The 24105-nt window shown below is 43.2% G+C and overlaps 1 protein-coding gene across 5 annotated transcripts in view; it reads right to left on the bottom strand.

Moving 5' to 3' along the window:
• Positions 1–23805, bottom strand: part of BRPF3 (bromodomain and PHD finger containing 3) — a 37249-nt gene extending 13444 nt beyond the window's left edge. For 2 of the 5 annotated variants that reach the window (XM_033152546.1, XM_033152548.1), the window contains exons 1-7: positions 23316–23805; positions 9031–10398; positions 8218–8374; positions 6571–6702; positions 5199–5327; positions 4489–4801; positions 3276–3545 (exon numbers count right to left, since the gene is read on the bottom strand). In XM_033152546.1, coding sequence (XP_033008437.1) covers positions 3276–3545; positions 4489–4801; positions 5199–5327; positions 6571–6702; positions 8218–8374; positions 9031–10379 — 2350 coding nt within the window. In that variant the 5' untranslated portion in view covers positions 10380–10398; positions 23316–23805. Of the gene's footprint in view, positions 1–3275; positions 3546–4488; positions 4802–5198; positions 5328–6570; positions 6703–8217; positions 8375–9030; positions 10402–23315 lie in introns of all 5 variants that reach the window. The other 3 variants (XM_033152547.1, XM_033152549.1, XM_033152550.1) reach the window with 3 other exon arrangements.
• Between the last annotated feature and the right edge of the window lie 300 nt (positions 23806–24105).

The raw sequence follows: 24105 nt of genomic DNA, 5'->3' as shown, positions 1-24105 counted from the left end.
TCCTCCCTAAACCTCACTTGGGAATACTGATATTCTTTTAAGTTTTTTGTCGACTAGTTAATAAAACTTTAATCTCCCACCAGTAAACAGCAGACCATTGGTGGACCCTATTTGTATGTCGTCGGGAGAGGGGTGTCTCAAGGAAAAGAAAACAACTTTTCGAAATGTCCCTTTAAGTATTCCTCAAAGCAACCCAGAAGAGAAATTAAGATTTCTGAGATCCATTCAGCAAAAGTCAAAACAGATTCTCATCTACTGCAACCATGACCAAAGATGTGATAGCCTAGGAAAAGCCAGAAACCTTTTTTGAGGGTGAATTCCCCCCCCCCAATCATCCCCCCCAACAAAAGCTTTCTGTTATGTTCAAAAAAAATGATTATGTTTGAATGACAAATACAAAGTTTAAGATAAAGTGCTCATATATTTACTCCACCCCAAATGATTTCTAAAAATTATGTAATGGGAAAACTTTTGTTAAGACTATGTGCAGTAACAGATGATTACAATTCCTGTACACTGAGGACAATCAAGTCCTGAGTTGTAAACTGGGACTTCAACTCTCAAATGCAACAGCAAGATGCATTTCTGCCTCTGGGGGCGCTGCTATTGTCACAAGAGAAGGAAGATGATTTCAGTGCCTCATTTGCTTGTGAAAGGGTAGAGATGTTTGTTTCAATCCAGGCAAACCTTCAGATTTTAGAAGTTCATTATAAGTATTGTGATGACAAATATGAAGAAGCAGAAGATGCAGGAACTGAAATTCATAGCAGTAGCTCAGAAAAATGAGACATTACATTTCACTGTGGAGAACTGGAGGAGACATAATAATGTACTTTCTTTTACTAATATTAATTTTGTTTCTTCTTTTTATTATTATCCTTTGCCTGGTGCTCATAAACTGGCAAAACCAAAGAGATTCCTTACTGCTCAGCAGCTTGTACTTTCATTTGTAACTAAAAACAACAACAGCAAAAAAGTAAAAAGTAAATTCAAATTGTAATTAAGGTGATCTCTTTCTCATGTGTGTGTGTGTGTGTATGTGTGTGTGTGTGTGTGTGTGTGTGTGTGTGTGTGTGTATATATATATATATATATATATATATATATATATATATATATTTATTTTTTCCTGAAATTTTTGGGTTTTTTCTGGGGGGAAATGGAAAAAACATATTCACACACACCCCATGGCTTCAAACTTTCTGGAAATGATATGTCTCTAACCATGGCCTGACCTTTAACTGGCCCATATAGCTCTCATGGACCAGCCAATTGGGACTTTGTGTTAGTCAACAAATTTTGGATTTCACAGCTATTGCCCCTTTTTAGAGAGCTCTAAAACCACCAAACAGTGATGTGTGCAACAAAAGATTTAAAATCTCAGTCTGCATTTTGAAAAACTAGTGTTTTTTAATTCCATTTTTACAGTGGGTGTAGGGTAAGGAATTTAATATACTTTTAGCAACCTATGTACCAAAAGGTCACAAATGAAGTCCAATGAAGGGGCCTGTGTGTGTGTGTGTGTGTGTGTGTGTGTGTGTGTTTATATATATATATACACAACAGTTCACAGACTTTCAGAAGCAGCAGAGAGAGGGAAAATTACTATTTGTTCCACCTTAACAGCCTTCCCCATTTCCTGGATGCTCAAACAAGGCCGGCCCCTCTTTCCTCATCCCTCCCAGCATGACACAGGCTGAGTAGCTAGAGTAGTACCCAAAACATATCTATCCAATCAGCAATGGACAGGGATACTGCCACCCACAGGTAGAGGACTGTGCTGCTCCAGTAATTCTAACAAAATGTGAACTGCCATGTGAACTTCGGATGAAGGGTGGTATACAAAGGTAATGACTGAAGTTGCACTTTTGCAAGGATTTGGTTAATTTCAGAATGGATGTGTAACCATACAGAAGGGCTGAGGAACCTCATGCCCCTACAGACCACTCTGGCATTTCAAACTCTCCCTAGGCCACACCCCTCATGGGCCCTGCTTCACACTCCACATGTTTTTGCCTGTCTTTGAACTTTCCAGCCACTATTCTTTCTGAATTTGCATGTGTCATAGATTTGACTGATGCCAAAAGCTGTGCCAACAGAGTGAGGCTTGCTGCTCTGTGGCTACATGTAAAGATCTGCAAACATGTAGGAGTTGAGAAAAGAGTTTTCCTTAACAATTCAGCATGGCTGCAGCTTTGAAACAATATAGGGGAGAACAGCAGTGCTTGTTAACACAGACACATTTTCTGAGAATACGATGGCAGGTCCATGCTAACACTGTTTATCAGTAACAATTAATGGCATTAAACTGCTGTCAGCTGACTATTTTAAGCCTTTTAGAAGGCAAGACAAGGCAATGTTGAACTGCTTTTTCCTGCCAGGGGAACTGGCCCACCCTACAGCAAAGGCCAACCCTGACTGCTTATATGGTTATTTTTTTTATTTTATTTTTGTATATACTACAGCTTCCATCTTTACTGGCTTCTCATATTGTTTTTAAGGGAAAGTTAGACAGCTAACTTTCTAACTAAATGATGCTTTTAAAGAAAAAATATAAAGAAATAGAGCCACTTACTCAATAGCAAACCAAGACCATGGTTGGCTGCAGCCACTTGTGCACTATTCTGTAAGTGGCTCTACTATCTTTGATTCACAGATGACCATGGGTGGGATCACAACCCAAGGTTCCTTGCCTATGTTTGTCCACTATCCTTTGGATCAATCTATGTCACAGCTCCTTCCTGCTATTACATTCACAGCCCATTGTTGCAACTATGTATCTACAGGTGACAGACACATGTAGGACATGAGACTGGACTGACAGCCTTCTCAGTCTTTTAACCTCTTCCTGATGAGACTGCCAAGGAGGTAAATTAGCACTTCAGGTGTAGGTGTCTTTGTGATGCAGACCTCTAGAAACTGGGATAAGATTTTCAAACCAATTTCTCTAAGGCTGCCTTATCACCATAAAGCTTTGAGACTGGCAACCCTTGTTACCATTGACTGCTTCTTCCTTGGCCCCAAAACTCTCCAGCCCTTGTTACAAAAATGTACAGGTTTACCAAATGCTATATTAAGGCTGTTCTTGATGCTCTCCATTTCTCAAGATGATTTTTGAGTTTGTTGTCAAAGGCAGTAATTACATAAGTGACTTCTGCCTACCAGACTGGTGTAGAATTAATGTGCGCATTAATCCCCTTGGGTCTTCACATTTACCTAGCTCTTTCCAGTACAACCAGAACTGCTTCCTTCAGAGACCTAGAGAAAAAACTCACCTTTCCCCCCATCTTCATCACGTTCTCCTTGTAGCATCTTTTCCAGCCCTTCCTCCCATGGAGCTGGATCTCCATTTGGCAGGGTTTTATTCTGCTGCTGGGCCAGCTTTTGCCGGATAGAGTTGATTTCACGTCTCAAGAGTCGGATGCGGCGAGTTCGGGCACCACTTGACCTCATGGTGCTCACCATATCCAGCTTTTCCAGTAGCTCCTTCAGCTGTACCTCCAACGAAAGGTGAGCCCGGTTCTCAGGGAGGAGAAGGTTATCAACTGCAATGAGAAACAAGAATGTGACTAACCCACCATTTAGGTCTCACATCGGCTATCATCTTCATTATACAGCTTGTGGCACCTCTTCACCCTCACTTTTGACACTTGAGAGGGTTATTTTTAGGACATAACTTATTTCTGTAAATTTAAGTTGTTTTGAACTGTTTTGAATATTGTGTTTTAATTGTTGTAACTCCTCCTACAACTTTTGAGCAAAGGGCAGACAATTAATAAAGCTGTTTTTGAACTTCATATAATAAACAGGACATAAGGATTCTTGGAATGAAATGCCAATAATATGTAGGAAATACCACCACAGAGGCAATGAGAAAGAGAGAGAGATCACATGTTCCACAGCACACAAAGGCAACCTGTGGCCATTGAACACATGTACCCCTCACTGTTGTCCTGTATGGCCCACTCCTCCAGTTGTCCCCCATGGCGACTATTCCCACCAACAGCATTGGCCTCAAATTTACTGCAGACATCTCCTGCCCACTATTTCCTGCTTCCTGGTAGACAAATATATAAAGTGCAGGGTACAGCACCAAGCAGGTGTCTATGATCATAGCAGAAGACACAGTACAGAGGGTAAGTCAGTACTGAACCCAGCACTGCAATGAAAGAACAAATGCAAGGGAAGACAGGAATGGCGAAACAGCATCCAACTCCCCACCTGATAGACACACTGATTAGCATGCTCCTCAGCTGTTACAGCATCAATCAGATGGGGAGTGGGGGGAGATGCAAAATGGGATTGCTCCATAGGATCAATGGGAAAAGGAGGTCTGTATTAATTAAATATATATATATTGTAGGAGATACTGCCTCCAGAGTAGTTTCTTGAGTTATTGTCTTTCTTTGCACACATGGAGGTTTTTAATCTTCTTTCTCCTTAATGGTCTTTTATTTTTAAACACAAAAATCCCTAATGGAAACTCACCATCCTCCCAAGAAAAACGATAAAAATCTTCTGTCTTTGGCGATTCAGGCAAGTGAATCCCCACTTGGGGATCATAGCCAATAGTCTCAGCTTGCCGCCGAGCATGGCGCAATATTGCCCCTCCGAGGTCTCTCAGCCGGACAGCCGCTCGATGGAAAATGGTGTCTTTAGAATTATACCTCATGCAGTTGGTAAGAATAAGGTTAAAGTCCTCCTCAAACTCATCCAGTGTCCGGTACTGATGGGACTCCAGCTTCTGCCTCATGGTAGAAAAATCCATTGGCTTGGAAATGAATTCCAGGTAATCTGGAACCTAAACATATAAAACCTGTACAATTACAAAAATCATTTACTAGCCAACCAGGGCATATCCATCACAAGCACTCTAAATGCCCTCTCACTGGCACTGGGGCAGTGCACAAATGCACAGTGCTTTCATCTGGTTAAGTCCTATCCCATTCAGCCCCAACAAATAAATAACCTTGCTGAGAAGCAAAAGCAAACTCCCTCAGAAAAAGTGCTCTAGTCTGCCTGGTTGGGGAATCCTCTGTATAAGAACCTTAGAGGAAGTCCTTAATTTATGCAAGAACAGAGCAAGTACGCCTTGAACAGTCCAAACTGACCTTGCTTTTTGCGAGTTACATTTTGCAGGCATCAAATGAGCAGTTATTTAGGTCAAATCTAACTACACTTCTAGGTAAAGTACTTGCCTCACTCAGCTTTACAGGTTCTGCAAAGATCTGGGCTGGATCCTTTTCCTGTAGAAGATCCAGTGTTGTCCGCAACAGAACGTTGAAAGGTGTGAGCTGCAACTCCATAGCAGCTTGCTGAACCTTTACCTGAAAATCACAGAATCAGAGTTGGAATGGATCCCAAGGGTCATCTAGTTCAACTGCGGGCAATGCAGGAATGACAGCTAAAAGCAACACACCTCAGAGATACTAATGATAGAAAATAGCATTTCCTGTAGGCAAACCTTGTAAACTGCAGAAACTATAAATGCTAGTTCTGATAAAACCAACTAACTAGAGGCTAAAAGGATAACAGGATATACCGGTACAACAAGCAGGGCTGGCCCTACCATTAGGCAAAACTAGACAGATGGTTTTGAACGTCATGAACAACAAATAAGTTTGTTATTGAATCTATTACTTCTAGTGGCAAATATCTCAATAACAATATCATGGACCAGATAAACTACTAGTTTGATATTTTTGTTTTATTTTAATGATCTAGACATATTTATTCATGTGTTTTTTAAATGGCTATGAAATGAAGAAAACTGACCTGATCTATACAGGAATGCAGTTTAATTGTAGCATTTGCAGTTGAGATGGCTAACTTGAGGCCAACAGGCCAGATATGGCCCACCAAGCCATAGAAAATTGCCCATGAGCCCCCAGTCTGGTCAGGAGATAAATATACCTGTCTGTTCTTTACACAGTAATCTCTAAAGTGGAGATGGATGTGATATCTACTCATCAGGATATAAAATCCCTCTGGCTGCTTTTTAGAGACCTTTTCTAAAGAGATCTTCTCTAAAGAGCAAGCAGAGGGATCTTTCTTCTCTGATCTCAACACTAAGCACTGTAGCTCTGTGATCTTAGATACAGATATGGAGATAAAAGAGAAATATTTGAGCTCCAATCGCAGTGCTAAGCACCACTGCGCTGAGATCAGAGAAAGTTGTCTTCCTGCTCTTCAATACTAAGAGATAGCATTTTCTCCTCAATTTCACTCAAGCACTAGGGGGAAAGGGGGCGGGAAAATGCTGCCATTTAATTTTAAAGTGCCAGTGGGTGGGTGGGTGGGTGTGGGTGTGCGCGCACACACACACACACACGTGCGCATATACACACACACAGTTTGTCCAATAAAAGATAGGATCTGACTCATTTCAGAATCTCTTTTTGGCTGTAATCCTGTGCACACGTATTTTGGTGTAAGCCCCACTGAATGCAATGCAGCTTGATTCTGAATAAGCATGCTTAGGATTGCATTGGTGTTTTGTTTTTTGTTTTGTTTTAACATCTCATTGGGAGTGTACAGCTGTACAGATCATCAGGTCATGCTCATACCAACCTGCTCACGTTTGAGTTTTTCACGCTTCCGAATTAATTCAATGAGCAGCCGTGCCCTTTCCAAGTCATGCCGCAGTTTCTGCCAGTACTTCAGTTCCTCCTTCACTACACCAGTCTTTTCATCATGCTCTTTCTGTAAAATGGGGAGATTTTTCTTTCTTTCTTTTTTAATGGTACCTGGTCTCTCTTCATATCTCTCCTGATGCACCAATCTCTTCATATTTATAGTTATTCACAGTCAGTCTTTAACTAGATCATAGAATCTAAGCACCTTATGAGTCCTAAGCATAGGCTGACTATCTAAAGAAGTCCAACCAACGTTCTAAGTACAGTGGTACCTCTGGTTAAGTACTTAATTCATTCTGGAGGTCCATTCTTAACCTGAAACTGTTCTTAACCTGAAGCACCACTTTAGCTAATGGGACCTCCCACTGCTGCTGTGCCGCCAGAGCACGATTTCTGTTCTTATCCTGAAGCAAAGTTCTTAACCTGAAACATTATTTCTGGGTTAGGGGAGTCTGTAACCTGAAGCATATGTAACCTGAAGCATATGTAACCCGAGGTACCACTGTATGTTCTGGAAATATGCTTTAACCATACCCACTGATATTCTTTAACTTCTCAAATATGTGTTGCTACTTCATACCTGTGGTATAACCAAGAGCACAGCTCCACTGCTTTTGGACTTTTGACAAAGGATTGCACTCTGTCATCAGTGGCACAGAAGGCACAGAATGGCAGCGACACCCTCCTGGTGGTGGCAGCACGGTGCCCACCAGGACTGTGTTCACCAGGATTCGTGGGGTGGAGACCTACAGGTTGGTGGCAGAAGCATCTCTCTGGTGCAGACACACATACACAACAATGATGACGCCAACAGAGTGCTCCCTTGACCTTGCCCCCACCCCATCTTTGTCCCAGTGAACACAGCAGCAGCAGCACCAGGAGGGCATCGCTGCTGCTTTGCCCCCACCCCACCCCCGCAACCTCGCACACTGCTGCAGCTCTCTAGCAAAGTCACTCAAAAATGGTTACGGGGCACAGCAAATGTCAAGTACCGATTCTGAGTAAAGAAAATAGTAAAGTGTATGCCTAGCTCAAAAGGATTAGACCACAAACAGTAAAGTAGTGGGTACAGTCTTTGCCCTGATAACTAAGGAAAAGTGGTCTCCATAGTGCTGATTGTTTCTAAGGTAAAGACAGATGTAGCGTTTTACACAGGAAAGAAAAACAACGTGGATAAAATCCACTGATAACCATCTACAACGATAAAAACAATGGGATGTGGTTTCATAGGAAGCAACTCTTAAGAGAATTTTCAGGAGCGAGGCACAGATCATTGGTGGCTTGGTTTTACGCTATGTGGCATAATACAAATATTGCATGCTGCAAAACCTCTATTACAATCGCAATAGTTATTATTCATGGACAACTCTACTAAAGGAAAATTATGAAGTTCCATTTCTATACTTCATAAGAAATTCCCAAAATGAACTACCCTCCTACTTTTTTTAGCTAGCAGTAGCTACTCCATCCAAGGACATTTTCCATCCATGTATCCCAGAAGCTTCCCTAATTAGTTCATGTAACACTATTCTCTCATGGTATTTCAGGGTTCAGTAAAATGCCAATGATGCCACAATCATACCTGTTCTGCATTTCTTTGGGACTGTAGATGAGAGTGCAGACGCCGTATAAGAGGAACACCGTTTCTCGACTGACGCTTTAAAAGCCAGTAGTTGTGCAGTCGCTGCATAAACTGATTCTTTCTCTGGAAGGCGAGACCGCTGCAGATTTTATTCAGTCTTGAGGAAACAAAAGCATCAAGAGATTTCATCACGTATTAAACCCAACTTCAGATTTCGGAAGACCAGTGTAACACATAGAAACCTCCCCTTTAGCAAAACAGTGCCTAATTTTCTAACATCACATTACATGTTAGGAATTATATAAGTAACTCAAGTTCATCAGAGGCTTTTCAACTGTGAAATTGCTGCTCTGTAAGAAACAGCTCTACAGCTCCAATTAAGCAATAGCAACAGCAAAATGGGCAACACCCAGCCATCAGCTTAGCTCAGATGGACCAAATTAATTCAGAGGTTTAGCACAAGTGATTACTCCAGTCACTTTCATATAGTCATTTAAACTCATTACTTATATAAACACTAGGCAACAAACACAACTGTAGATAGAGGTTACAATCCTGCTCCAAGTTAAACTGTCACAATCCCATTGAAGTCAATGGGATAAGCCTAAACTCGGACCATAAATTGCAAATTTTCGTTTTCCACCTTAAACGATTATTTGTGCCTGCACTTCATTTCCTAACAATTAAACAAAGCATTTGCTGAAACAGCCACCGGGCATAAAATATGCCACCCAATTGGAAAACAGGAGAAAAATGCTGGGCTAATTCATTGATCAACATGGAAACAAGAGCCAGAATGGTTTCACTACTCACCGGTATGAAGGGATCTGTGCAACCATCAGCAAAGGGGCAGAAGCAAAGGCTTCCTTCTTTACCTTCTGCTTCAATTTCACTTTGTTCTTGTTTTTGGGACTGCCCCCATCTACTGTCTCATTCCTTGAAACATCCTCCTCTCTCTTGTGAACAGTAGTTGTGCGCCCTTTCTTCACTGTGCCAGGGGGAGAATGTGACTCACAATAAGCAGTCTTGCGCACAGTAAACGTTGTGCCATTGAGGCTGGTCTCCCTCATGGGCTCAATCTTCATGAAGAGACCAGCCCTCTGGGCACAGGTGACATGGAAGGCTGTGTAGCAGTTCACCTTGTGACACTGGATGGCTGCTCCCATGCCCTTCTGCTTGCAGATGTAGCAAGTGAGCTTCCAGCGAGCTGGTGGGATATTTTCTATCCCCTCAATGGGCTCCAGAAACACAGTGTTTGCAAAACAGACTTCTGGGATCCAGATGGCACAAACAACATGGGCCCAGTGACCATCACTGGTCTGCTTGAAGGCTCCACCCTTGTTTGGGCACAAAACACAATCAACTGGGCGGGAAGGGGACTGTAGGCAGCAGCGACAAAGCCATTGCCCCTCAGGGATGTAGGGCACTCCATAGCATTCTTGGTGCACAGCCAAGTTACAAATGTCACAAAACAAAATGACGTTGCTATTATGGCATTCATCATCCATGCAAACACAGCAAACGGCATCCTCATCTATTAGAGTCTGCTGGGCCCCATTGTTGCGGCTCTCCAGGTATGACTCCTTCTCCAACCGATCTACTAGCAATTCAAAAGTCTCAGCAGAAACTGACCCATAGCCATCGTTCTTCCTTTTCTCATTGATCATGTCAAGCCACGCCAAATCTTCCTCATCCATATCATACTCCACTTCAGCATCAACATCCTCAGGTGGCTTCTCAATGTACTGATAGTATGCTGAAGGCAGGGCTGGAGCATCTGGTTGGCTCAAGGAATCAATCATCCGAAAGCTGGGCTGTGGTAGGTGGAAAGATGTCCCAGGAGCGTGTTTTGTGCATGTCTCCCTTTTTTTGCCTTTACCCTGAGTTTTCTTTGATTTTGAAGGAAACAGTGGCAGCTCACTGTTTTCTTTGTTACTGTTGCATTCCGTGATGTCCTGGGCAGTCAGCTCATCCTCTGTGATGATCTTTAGAGGATCATAAATGCTGATGCGGTGGAGACGCCCATCAATATCAACTTCGACTATGCGCTGGGCCTGGGCATAGGTCAGAGTCTCTCGCGTGGGCGAGCATTTCAAGCTGTATGGTGAAGGAGAACGTCTACCTTCTAGGGTCTGTCGGGACCTCCTCCGAGGTTTCCTCATAGCAGCAACTCAAAAAACCCTGCAGAATAGTCCAAAAGAAAAATAGCATAAACATGAGCAGCATAAATTTCAGGGCAACAGGAAGTCTAACTCCAACTGATTAATTGGTTAAAGTTAATTTTAACTAACAGGGATGAGAAACAAGAGCATACCTGTTTATCTGGCAACTACTTTGGTTGTGGGAATAAAAAAGAAAGAAAATAAAGCCTTTTAACAATGAGTGGTAGACAGATTTGGCTTATCTCACACTTCAGTATCTCAAAAAGGCACCTATCCTGAGGTAACTTTGGTAATGTTCATTCTGAAAAGTATTTAAACTGAACTGATTGCTCTGTTAAAAAACAAATTTTAACCAAGTACAAATTCTTTAAGAAATAGTTAGCCCTAAACATTAGGCTGTCCTGAATATGAATCCTTAGATTCTTTTCCTCTTTCTACTAAAGTGTCTTAGAATATTTTAGCATTATAGGAGTCATTCACAGAACCAACAAGACAAAGATATCATAAGCAAGCAGCTAGGAAGGCTAGACACAAGACACAGAAGAGAACCTGAAAGCAAAGAAAATCCAATAATAAACAAGGAAGTTGAATATGAAGAAATGGGTCAAAAGAATTTAATTAGGAAACACAAACACAAACCCGAGCAAAGAAGTAAAATGAAGGAGCTAAATATCAGCCTGTCTCTTCTAATGAACTATGATTCTGAAACACAGAATGCAAAGCAGCACATGAATGCAAACTAAAAAGATAAATTTGGGCTGGGGCCTTATCTCTTAGTGCACTTTTGGGTGTGTGAAACTTTAAATTAGTGGATACCTAATTTGCTGTAAGCCATTCTGAAGCTCCATCTGCACTTTACATTTAAAGCTGTATCATACCACTTTAAACAGGCATGGCTTTCCCTCTGAGAATCCTGGGAAGTGAAGCATGTTAAGGGTGCTGAGAGGTGTTAGGAGAGCCCTATTCCCCTCACAGAGCTACAGTTCCCAGAATGGTTTAACAAGTGGTCCCTCTCCCCAGGAAACACTGGCAACTGTAGCTCTAGTGAGGGAAATCGGTCACTGCATAATGTTAACCTAAAATGGAATCAAAAGCTTCCATAGTTTCCTTGCAGTCACATCATGGAGGGAGGGGGCACATGATTGTGAGGTATTAAGTGTGTACAAACCAACCATTGATTTGGAATTGCACTCTTGAATTTAACTTGCAGTTGAGGGAAATATTTGAAAAGGCAAACATGTATTATGTGTGCAAACACGAAAGACAAAACCTTTTGCTCTCCCATCACCCAATTTTCTTTTTGGCGTGATTCTTTTACCCGCAAAACAAGCAAAGGTTACTCAACTTCAGCACCATGCAGATTGGGTGGCGGCGGTTTACATGGACTTCTATGTTTGCAGCCTGCTGTGCATAAATCTCTATTTACCACCTAAGCGACTGCACGCACAAGTTGAGCAACAATGGAAAGAAGTAGAAGACTATATTGAAATGTGTCGTGACCTCTACCCGTCAGCAATGATATTAATAGCAGGGGACCTCAATGCCAGGACAGGTCAGAGTGATGCAGATCTTTTTGCGCACTTCCACCTCTGCCCACTGGACTCAGAAATTACTGCACCTCTAGGTTCCAGAGCATCTTTGGACAAAACCTGTAACTGGGGAGGTTTACACCTGATACAAACAGCATTTAGACAAAATCTACATATTTTAAATGGAACAGCTCCGGGCGACTCACCAGGCCAATTTACTTTCTGGTCAGGACGGAAGCTCTCTGTAATAGATTACTGTATTATCTCACAAGAGCTGATTCCCCTGATCAACGAGTTCAGAGTAATTCCAAGATCAGAAAGTGACCATTTACCAATAAGTCTGCGATGCATTTTACCCCAAAGCCAACCTCCCCCACAATCCAGACATAGGGCACGCCTTACGACCGATGCAGGTTACAAAAAAGTCAAATGGAATGGCCAAAGGAATGTCCTTGCAGCTAATTGGTACAAGTCCAAAGAAAGTGAGAAGTGGGTGGAATTATTTCAGAAGAGCTGTTTAGAAGCGGCAACAAATACATCTGATATGCAAGCATTATACCAGAAGCTGATAACAAGACTTCAAGAATTATTTGTAAAACCATATATTTATAAACCCCAACAAATGACCCACTCAAAGAGATGGTTTGATAAAGATTGCATAAAAGGAAAAAAGTTACTGACTCAAGCTTTTATTGAGCATAGGGAAGACCCCTCAGACCATAAAAAGCAGCTTATGATGGAGACCAAAAAAAGCTATAAAAGACTATTGGCAAGGAAAAAACGGGCCGATCTGATGCAACACTGGAAACAACTCATAGAGGCTTCCAAGCATAAAAACCCGTCATTATTCTGGAGGCTAGTTACAGGCCGCCCAACACAGGAGATGACACACTTATCACCTTGCATAACAGTGTCAACCTGGCAGTCGCACTTTCACAACCTGTATGGAGAAGTTAACTCCACATTACCTTCGTTAGACATCCCGGAAGAACAACTCCAACCATGGCCCCCGCCTTCAATAGAGAAAATACACCATTTGATAGATCAGCTAAAGAGTGGTAAAGCCCCAGGGCATGATGATCTCCCACCGGAGGTGTTTAAAATCGACCCGAACTGGTGGGCTCCTGTGTTAGTGGCCCTTTTCTCTTTCATTGACAGAACAACACAGATCCCTGAGGACTGGGGGCTGTCAATTATTATACCTATCTATAAAAAAGGTCCAAGAGATGACCCAAACAACTATAGGCCAATAAGCCTTTTGAACATCCTAAGCAAACTCTACGCCAGCTACTTAAGTGAGAAGTTGTGCATGTGGATAGAATCTAATAATATACTCAATGATGCCCAAGCAGGCTTTAGACAAGGAAGGTCAACACTAGACCATTGCCTAATACTCCAGCATCTGGCTGAGAAATACACCTCACAATTCAACACCCATCTTTTTGCAGCATTTATCGATTTTAAAGCTGCGTTTGATTCAATCCCTCGTACTCGCCTTTGGGATAAACTCACCAAATTATCTATAGACCACAGATTATTGCTTTTAATATCTAAACTATACAGCAATACATTTTTGAAAGTAAGATGCAACCGGGAAGGTTTACTCTCGAACCCAATCAAAACAGCAAAAGGGGTTAAACAGGGATGTATTCTGGCCCCCCATCTGTTCAACATCTACATTAATTCTCTTATCACCCAGATGGAAGAGGCAGGCTCGCATCCCCCCAAACTATCGAATCAAAGGATCCCTATCTTACTTTATGCAGACGACGCGGTCATATTGTCACAGACCCGTATTGGCCTCCAGAGAGCACTAAATAAACTGGAGCAATACTGCAAGGTGGAACAGCTATTAGTGAATTTCCAAAAAACTAAAATAATGATATTCTCCAATAAAAGGAAAACACTAAGGTGGCAAATAGATAACCAACCTATTGAGCAGGTGACTTGCTTCAAGTATCTTGGCGTAGTCTTTCAATCTTCCAGAAAAAACACGGCGCATATTAAATATGCATCCTTGATAGCTCAAAGGAGTGCGGCCGCGATTGTAAGATATCATCGAACAACCGGGGGAAATTATATCCCGGCAGCCCTTAAGCTTTTTGCGGCCAAACCACTAGCCCAATTACTATATGGCGCACCCTTCTTGATAAATTCCAGATTGGATGCATACGAGAAAGTTCAGTCGGGTTTTCTAAGATCTATAACTCTAACCCCTAAATGTATTCCTAACGCAGCTTTGCGACTGGAAGCTGGAGTGCAGGAAGTAGAAACTAAAGTATGGCAATCAGCTCTACAGTATTGGATAAGAGTGAAAACGTCCCCAAATGGTCTTCTCCCCTTAATCAATACTGATAGTTTTCAATCCACTTGGGAGCAGACTATTCAAAAGAAATTAGCCTTGTATGGACTGCCGGTGGCGACTACTCTATCTATGGGAAGCGAAAGGGCGAAAAAGATTATTAGGCAAAGAATCGCTGATATCGACCGCCAAAACACCTTAACTCGTCTTCCCTCAACGTACAGACAACTGTATGAGCACCGCCCAAACCACCCAGCTATCTACCTAAAGACGTTAGAAAACCCGAGACACCGATGGGCCTTTACTAGGGCTCGTTTTAATGCATTACCCTCGGCGTTGCTAACTGGTAGATATCTTCGGATCCCAGTAGAACAGAGGCTATGTCCTTGTGATCTCAAGGAAATCGAATCTATTAGCCACGTTCTCCTACACTGCACTCTGTATCGAGATTTGAGGAAGGAGTTAATCGAACCCCTATTAAAAAATCTACCAGGCCGTTCAATTGAAATGCTGACTAGATACTTAATTGAGGACATCAACCCAGAGCGAACTATGACTGTAGCTAAATTTTGCTATCATGCAGCAAGACTGAGACGCATCATGATATCAACCGACAACAGCGATAAAGCCGTCCACCAAGCCATAGTAGATAATACTTAAATGGAATTATCGCCCATTAAATTTTAGCTTAATTTTAATCTAACATGGGATCTGAAATAGTATTGTTAAAAGACGATATTTAAGAAATATTTATTTTATGTACTATCGTTTTATTTTCTCTTCTGCTGGTCTATGACCGTAATAAAGTTTATTATTATTATTATTATTACCCGCAAAACCAAAACTATTATAATGCATGCCCTTCAATGGACAACTTTCTCTATATTTCCTACATTGACATATTATTCTTAAACTGTGCCAATGTTTCACATGTGTTCCTATTGCGTATTATTATTATTTTTGAAACATTCAATAAAAATGCATTTAAAGAAAGGAGAAGCAGGCCCTTTCTCCTAGGCCCTCTGTGTAACTGTATGCCAGGCACAAATTTAACAAATGGCAGTTTTCCAAACATGGAAATGCAACAATTGAAATCCATACCTATTGTATGGGTATTAGTGGCATAGAACAAAGTAACAATACTTGAGTTAAGTATTGTTAATTAAAGAATTAAAGACATAATTGAGAATCTACAATTCCCCTTTGGTTACAAAATATGAGCCTTCAGACTGCATCTGCTACATTTTCCCCCCCAAAGGCTGTCATTTGAGAAGGATGAGAATTCTAAAACTACTTGTTCTGAGATGATGTAACTTAAGTCAGAGAGGCTACTTCATGGATGAAACAACTTTAAAACTACTTTTTTTAAAACCTGGGAAAAAGAGAGATTGTTGCGCTTCCTGCTCAGTTCCTGTTTACATTGTTGTGTCCTTTCCTCCAATGAATAAGCACCCTTAATCATGCCCAGATTTCATTGGATGTGAGGATGAGATATGTCCATGTCTTCTGTTCTTTACAGAGAAGAGGTACAAAGAGGTTATGTCTGTAGCTACAGTGGTGGTTGATGTAGGTGGCCTTTTTCCATAGATGGGCGGCCAATGGAAGCCATGCCAATACCATTTTGTGGCCCTGTGTCTTCCGCTCCATTAAATGTGACAGCTATTTTTTGTTAAGCCATGCCTCACAACAGTCACTTATTGCTATATCCCACCCCAAGGCAGCCGTTTATTAACCAGTGCATCGCACTTTCTCAAAACTCCCAATGCCTCCACTGGTCCCTGAATGTTGGTGACCTGTGGGATAAGTGGTAGTGACTTGCTTAGGGCTACCCAGTAAGCTTCATAGCTGAGCATATACTGTATTTGAATACTGGAGTCTTATGTTCGAGCCTAATACTTTTAAACACAGAGCAATACTACATTAGCGGGAGAAATAATGCCACATGTATCATATTTTGAAAATGCTAATGAGAGTGAATCAGTTCATGTAGAAAGAGAAATAAGTTCTCAGTGTTTGACTGATAATTTACTGACAGGTGGCTGGAAAAATAACTTTTAAATAGACAAACATATAGAAGAACATTGAAACAAATTATAATAATCAATGTGACTACTCCACAAACTGCTTCTAGCCCAATGGTTCAGTTGTGCAGAGTACACATGGCATGCATTGCTCTATAGAAATAAAAATATAAACATTTATTATATAAATATAAAATAAAAATAATTATTGTATAAATATAGTGTGCCATCAAAGCTCCTTGTGGTTGTTATGTTGGCTGTTTTGCTCTGTTGTTATGGTATATGTATATATGTTTTAAATGCATTGTAAGTGAGCTCCCGTTGTTGGGTCCCTGCTCCTGCCAACCTAGCAGTTCGAAAGCACGTCAATGTGCAAGTAGATAAATAGGTACCGCTCCGGCTGGAAGGTAAACGGCGTTTCCGTGCACTGCTCTGGTTCGCCAGAAGCAGCTTAGTCATGCTGGCCGCATGACCCGGAAGCTGTACGCCGGCTCCCTCGGCCAGTAAAGCAAGATGAGCATCGCAACCCCAGTCGTCCGCAACTGGACCTAATGGTCAGGGGTCCCTTTACCTTTAAGTTGCTTGAAGATCTTCAGGTAACAAGTGATCAACATGTTAATAATAATAATGGTAATATTATTATTATTATTATCATCATCATCATCATCATGTCAGTAGATTTTTTCATACTGCGCAGAACCAATTTTAGATTGAAAAAGTGCATTTATCATATGAAAAGGGGGAGATGGAATATATGCATCAGTGAACATCATGATGTATTAATACTGATTGATGCATGTATCCCATCTTCCCTTTTATAGAAATGTGTTTTGAGAAATCAGTATTTTGTTTATACAGGAGAAGGAGCAAGCATTCCATTTATATGGGATTTGAAGGACTCTGAGCATTGTTTTTTGAGCAGGGAAGGCCAATGATAGTTTCCTGGAGAAAGTTTCCTTAAAGTAATCAAGTCTATGTGGAGTTTTTTGAGGGACAATAGGAAGGGAAAGAGAGGGACCCAGGTGGCACTGTGGGTTAAACCACAGAGTCAAGGGCTTGCCGATCAGAAGGTCAGCAGTTCGAATCCCTGCCACGGGGTGAGCTCCCGTTGCTGGGTCCCAGCTCCTGCCCACCTAGCAGTTCGAAAGCACGCCAAAGTGCAAGTAGATAAATAGGGACTACTCCAGCGGGAAGGTAAACAGCGTTTCTGTGCGCAGCTCTGGTTCGCCAGAAGCGGCTTTGTCATGCTGGCCACATGACCCGGAAGCTGTCTGTGGACAAACACCAGCTCCCTCGGCCTATAGAGCGAGATGAGCGCCGCAAGCCCAGAGTCAGACAAGACTGGACCTGATGGTCAGGGGTCCCTTTACCTTTTACTAGGAAGGGAAAGAGAGTGGGAAGGGAGGAAATGGGGATGAGGAATCTGTGAAAGGAAAATAAGGTCCCAGTCCATGTTGCTTTTCAGGGCTGCTTTCACCCTAGAGCCCTTAGGTGCAGTTTCCTCTAATTAGCTGGAAAAGGAATTAAAGCAGAGTGTCCATACAGAGCTTGCATATAGCACTATATTACCAAGCAATGGCATTCCCCATAACCAAATTCTCCTATGTTCCATCACAATTAAGTTCTATTTAAAACAAAGGTCCCTGACAACTTCAGTTCAAAGTTTATTGCTTGTTGTTTCTCCTAGTTTTATTGCTTCCTGTTGATCCCAGCTGGGAAACAATTTATAAAGGGCCTGCTAATTGCCCCTTAAATAGCTTGCTTTTATTGCCCCTTTTTGTGAAACATTTCATTTCTCAGTACTTCCTATCTCCAAAGCTCCCCCCTGTGTTTTTCAGAGTGGACTTAGCATATAGTTTTGCGTTTCAAAGTAACATCTACAGAAACACACATAAGCAGAAGTGGGACTGCAGCAAGCTAGAATGGGAGGGGGGAATCATTCCTCTCACCATGGTCAAGATAAAAAATTTCACCCCCCAAAGCTGCTATTAGCCCCTGGGGGACATTTCACTATTAAGGCTAACAGTACATTTGTGGGTGATTTTAATCAGGACTATAAAAGTGGAGGGAGGAGGGGATAATTAAACTCTCCTTCTCCAGATGACATGCTCCCAATCCTGCTCAGGGCCCCCCTGAAACTATTACTTAGAAAGGAGTTAGCAGCAGCACCTCTTGTTGAACAGCTCTTACTGTCAGGAGTTTTTTTCCTTGATATTTTGTTGGATCTACTTTCTTGTAAGTGTGCATGCACACGAAAGCTCATACCAAGAACTAACTTAGTTGGTCTCTAAGGTGCTACTGGAAGGAATTTTTTATTTTGTTTTGTTTTAAATCCATTGGTTTGAGTCCCAGCCTCTGGAGCAGGAGAAAACAAGCTTGCTCCATCCTCCTTGTGACAGCCCTTTAGATATTTGAAGATGGCTATCATCTCCTCAGTCTCTTCTTACCAGGATAACATACCCATTTTCATCAACCGTTCCTCATAAGGCTTGGTTTTCAGACCCTTTATTGTTTCATTTTCTTTCTTGCACCTCTCTCCTCTGATGCTATGCCACTCTTCTTACAATTTATAGCAATAAACTTTGTGGACTTAATGCAAATTCCTCTGCACAGAAGCCAGCTCCTAGGGACTGAGGTCCCTTCAGCCCCCCAAAAAAAATGTTTGAGGGGGCTGGTCCTCCCAAGGTTGATGGGTATGGCCATTCAAATGGTGCATGTGTGTTGTGTCATGTGATCGATTATGTGGGGCAGAGCTTGCCCCCCCCCAATATTTTATTCAAGTTAGCACCCCTGTCCCTCTGATACTGTAGCAGTGTCTTCCTTCGCAAGGTACATCCAACATCTTACCTTCCTAAAACAGCTTTACCTTTCCTCCACATTTTTCAAGACTTCACCCTTGCCTATTGCTAACATTTGCCACTTATCAACAGACTAGACTCCTTTAGCACTTTCACCAAGGCCCCAATCTGCACTATACATTTAAAGCAGTATCATCCCACTTTAAGCAGTCATGGCTCCCCTCAAGTATCCTGGGAACTGTAGTTTGTTAAGGGTGCTGAGAGTTGTTAGGAGACCCCTATTCTACTTACTTCCTGCCAACCTAGCAGTTCGAAAGCACGTCAAAGTGCAAGTAGATAAATAGGTACAACTCCGGTGGGAAGATAACGGCGTTTCCGTGTGCTGCTCTGGTTTGCCAGAAGCGGCTTAGTCATGCTGGCCACATGACCCGGAAGCTGTATGCCGGCTCCCTTGGCCAGTAAAGCAAGATGAGCGCTGCAACCCCAGAGTCATCCGCGACTCTACCTAACGGTCAGGGGTCCCTTTACCTTTTTATTCTACTCACAGAGCTACAATTTACAGAGTGGTTTAACAATAAACCCATCTTCTGAGGGAACTCTGGGAAGTGTACCTCCATGAGGCTAAGAACACTTAGCATCAGGATTCTTGGGAGGAAGCCATGAAAGTGCTATGATACTGCTTAAAGTGTAAATAGATGGAACCCAAGTTTCTGTGCATGCTAGCCACCATCTCCAAAGGTCCCTAAACAACAATGCATGCCATTTTTATGCTGAAACCTTGCCAAATTTCTTTTGCTATTTGTCTTCAAGTTAGTCTTTTCTAGTTTCAATAATACAATAATCTTCTCCCTATTATCTCCCTATTATCTATATTAGTTTGTGCTTCTGACAGCTAAGCTGGTATGATAACCCAGAATGTTCAGTTGCTCAAGAAACCCAACTGTTTGCTGAATAGATTTTGGGAAGGGATAGGTAGTTGTCAGTTTGGCTGGGATTAAGACTTCAAACAGGCTGACTGAGGATCACAGAGAAGTCCAGAAACATAGGAAATCTAAACAATAAGGGTAGGCAATAGTTGGGGAAATAGGAATCTCAAGGAAAGCTAAATGAATAATGAGGCTTGAGGCAAAGGGCAGATGAGACAGAGAAATGAGGCAAGAACAGGCTAATCAGAAAAGTGAGCTATGAAGAAATTTCACAGTGCTTAATATCAGAAGAAAGAGAGTGAAAGGAGTGTTAAGAAGGCTGGTCAAAAAGCACGGAAGCTAAATTAAATTGCACAAAGTAGGAACTGGCCTGAAAAGCAGGGACCTGATGAAACCATTGGCTGAAGAGAAGGCAGAGCCATGGAAAAAACAAGATTAGGGTAAAACTACACATAGAACTAAGTTTCAGAAGGAGCAGTACTCACTTAGCAGGAAGAAAGTGGCCAGGCATGGGAGGAACTAAGGAGGCATGGGGTTGCTGAGCCTGGAGAACCATATACCGTAAATAAGCCTACAAAATTACTAGCTTGCTAACAAATTCAAAACCTGTACTGTAGTTCCGTTAGGTATAGACATGAAGGAAGGTCCTCCCAAGCCAATATGAAAACAAGTGCTACTGGCTTCTTGATGGGTTATCTTAAAATGTGCTTTCTACCAGGTAGACTGACAGAAGAAGGAGAGAATGATATGTCCCATGCCACTCACTCACCTTCATGGAAATCCTGATACTGTAGTCTATGACTATTAAGTGAGTAGTTAAATGCAAGTTTTATAGCAGGCATCCCCAAACTTGGCCCTGCAGTTGTTTTGGGAATACAACTCCCATCATCCCTAGCTAACAGGACCAGTGGTCAGGGATGATGGGAATTGTAGTCCCAAAACATCTGGAGGGCCAAGTTTGGTGGTGCCTGGTTTACAGCCTAACAGAGGGGTTCCTCCAGTTGTGATTTCTACTATTAATGGAATATTGTGATCTGGCAACCCTAAGGGAGGAATAAGCAATGAGTAGTGTGGTAATTGGGGAATTGATAGATGAATTAAGAAAAATAAAATGTGAATCTAATTAATGGAGACATTTGTTTTGATTATCAATTATAGAAATCAATGAATGCTGTTAATGAAAAAAAATATTGAACATTACAGTAGATAAAATATTCTGTTAACAGAAGGTTCTTTATCTTTCTAGTAGAATATATTAGGTTTTAAAGAAACGTAATCTGATCTCAAAATAGTGTTCATGGGAGTAGGATGTGTTGTAAACAAAATCTGGCCCTTTTTCCCTTATGGGGTACAGAAGAGCCCTTATATTTTCCTTCCATCGGTAGGAAAATATAACAGAAGCCAACCAGAAAAGATTGAGAAGCAAAGCAGCTAGTAAGCTTGATCTTTATTAAGGCTGTTGCAACAGGGTGTTTGCCCCACACACAGGAGAGATGGGGAAAGACCTAGAACAAAGGAGCGCCTCCCCTTATATAGAAATTTAAATTTCCCACGCTGGAGTTCAAGACCACCCCCAGAAACATCATACATACATCACAGAAGGTGTGTATCCCAGGACCAACTCCCAAATACACCATAGCTACATCACAGAAAAAGGCGGTCTACAGCAGAAATCTGAGAGAGTTGTTTTTCTCCTGCCTGCCGGTTTATATGATAATGTCTTATCTGATTGCCTTTCCTGGGTAGCCTGGCCATTCTTTTGAGATGGTAATCATTTTAATTCCTGAGACAATGGGAAGGTTTTCTCACCCCCTCCTTCCTTGCAGAGAAACAATTTGTCAGTTTGGGAGTCAGAAATGGTTTCAGGGCTGTTTTCCTGTGCTGCTTCTGTTTTCCTGTGCTGCTTCACAGACTTGTTTGCTTGGCTCACTTATGAACATTTATTATATATATAAAAGACCTTAATATTCTTATTACAATTGTAATCTGGGTTTATATTTATATTTACTTTTGTAATACAGCTTGGTGTGGAAAAATTAAAAATTAAGGAGTCGGGGGAAGCAATTGGGCTAAACTGCCAATACTGATTTGAACAAATCAACCAGTTATTTGGCTGTGGACTTAATAGTTTATATTCAGTAAATTGGAAGTTAACTCTGCAGTTCTGGTGCAGGTACATCCTGCAATAGACAAAAAATAAAATACTGTGATAGAGGGAAATGCACTTTGGTGTACTGTGCTCTTCTCTCACTTCAGCAGCAGAAGCCTAAGCAATGGAAAAGTACAGCCAATGAAGGGATTGTCTTGCATTAAGGTGAACAAACTATCCTTAAGTGGAGGATACTATCCTTAAGAGTTGCATCATGCCTCAGGGAAAATGGCCCTGTTGCCACTATGAACTTAAAGGCTGGAATAAGTTCCAAGTGGACAACTTTATTGCTCCTAGTCTATGGATCACACGCAATCAGTATAAACTAACAAAACATCTCTCACTAACTCTCTCAGCAGCAGACAACATTTTAATCTGCCTTTGAACTGTGTTTTGGCCTTTTTAAGAAGGGTGGTCCATGCAACTGAAGGGTTCTAGCAGCAGACCGCTGAAGGAGGCTTGAGTCGACATGCACACTCTCTCAGGTGACTCTTCAGTGTGCACAGGGGAAACAAAAACACACCAGGCCTCAGAGCAGAAACCCTTTCCCTGCGGGGACAGGGCAGCCTGGGCTGTGTCAGAATCCAGGCCCTTTCCACGTGACAGCTCGCAGCAATCTCGCTCTGCCAGATGCTAGCGGCCTCCTTCCATCCACAGCAAGATTAAAGTCGCAGGCGGGTGGGGGGGGAATGTTTAATATAAATTTGCCAGCATCTACAAGCCCCTCCGAGGGGGGGAATCCCTCGACTAATTACACGACAGGGAAAGGAAACAGCAGTAATCACCCTCCCATTGGATACGATCGCTGTCCATCTTCCTGCACTGCGGCCAATAGCAGCACACAGCACGCGGGGGGAGAGCGACGTGTCCCTGCCTGGGCCAATGAAGAAGGGGAAGGTGGGCGTGGCTAATGGTGTCCCGGTTATGAGGGCGAACAAGATGGCGGGCATCGGTTTCCCTCTCTCCCCCCCGCGTTCTCACCCACTCTCTCTCCCTTCTCAGCCTCGGTATAAAGCGCTGTGGAGAAAGCCCCGCCCCGCAGCTCGGAGGGCGCGAGGTCTCCTCAGTCCCGCCACCCCCTCACCGCCTAGTCCGGTCACCTTCCCGCGACCCTGGGGGCGCCGCTGAGGGAGGGAGGGAGGAAGGAACGGGGCTGCAGGCAACCGGGCGGCAGTGGTGGCGAGGGCGGGCGCGTCCTTCGGTCTACTTGCCTGTCCTCCTCCGTGGCGGCGCCGGGTCTTCTGCGGGACGGACGGGCTCGCGCCGTCGGGGAGGGGGGGGGACACAAGATGTCGGCTCGGCGCGCTTCCCCTCAGCGCCTCCCCCTCATAGCCGCGGCTGCCGACCTGCCTCGGACCCGCTGCCCGCTCGCTTCAGCTCCTCCGCCGCGGCTCCAGCTCCTGTTGCGGGGTGGGGGGAAGGGAGCGAGGGAAGGCAAAATGGAGGCGGCGGCGGCGGCGACAGGAGCGCAGCCCGGCCAAGCGATGGAGAGAGGGAGAGGGGGGGAGGGAAGGAGGCGGCGAGGGAGGGGGCTGCTACCGCGCTCCGCTCTTTCTCCCCCCCCGGTCAGGGACCGCCCCCCCCTTGCGTTTTCTTCCCTGGACACAAAGCGTGGAGGCCCGGCGACAGCGGTCAGGAGCGGGGTGGGGGGGGCACCGAGATAGGCTAATGAGCGCCGTCGCCACTCGCTTTCCCGCTGCGTCGGGCAGAGCTTCGGGGGTTGGTACTCCCAGGCGCGCTAGGTTGCATATGGGGTGGGGGCAACCCTGGTGGAGGCTCCTGTGGGGAGCACTTCGGGACCGATCAGTAGGCTGGGGGGCATGGGGAAAAGGTGCCCCCGTCGGTCGAGCTCATAGGGTACATGGGTTCCTCCTGTGGTGCAGAGTCCTAAGGGCTTTTTCCACCCATGATCAAATTCCTACAGGAAGTCACTTCCCCGTAGGCATGCATAGATGAATCCCACTGCTGCATTTTGAGCTTTTAACACGTGTATTGTTGCTG

Source organism: Lacerta agilis, chromosome 6, assembly GCF_009819535.1.
Source record: "Lacerta agilis isolate rLacAgi1 chromosome 6, rLacAgi1.pri, whole genome shotgun sequence".
In the NCBI taxonomy this organism is placed as follows: Eukaryota; Metazoa; Chordata; class Lepidosauria; order Squamata; family Lacertidae; genus Lacerta; species Lacerta agilis.
Note: the sequence above shows the minus strand (reverse complement) of the source record. Positions and strands in the feature narration are given on the sequence as shown.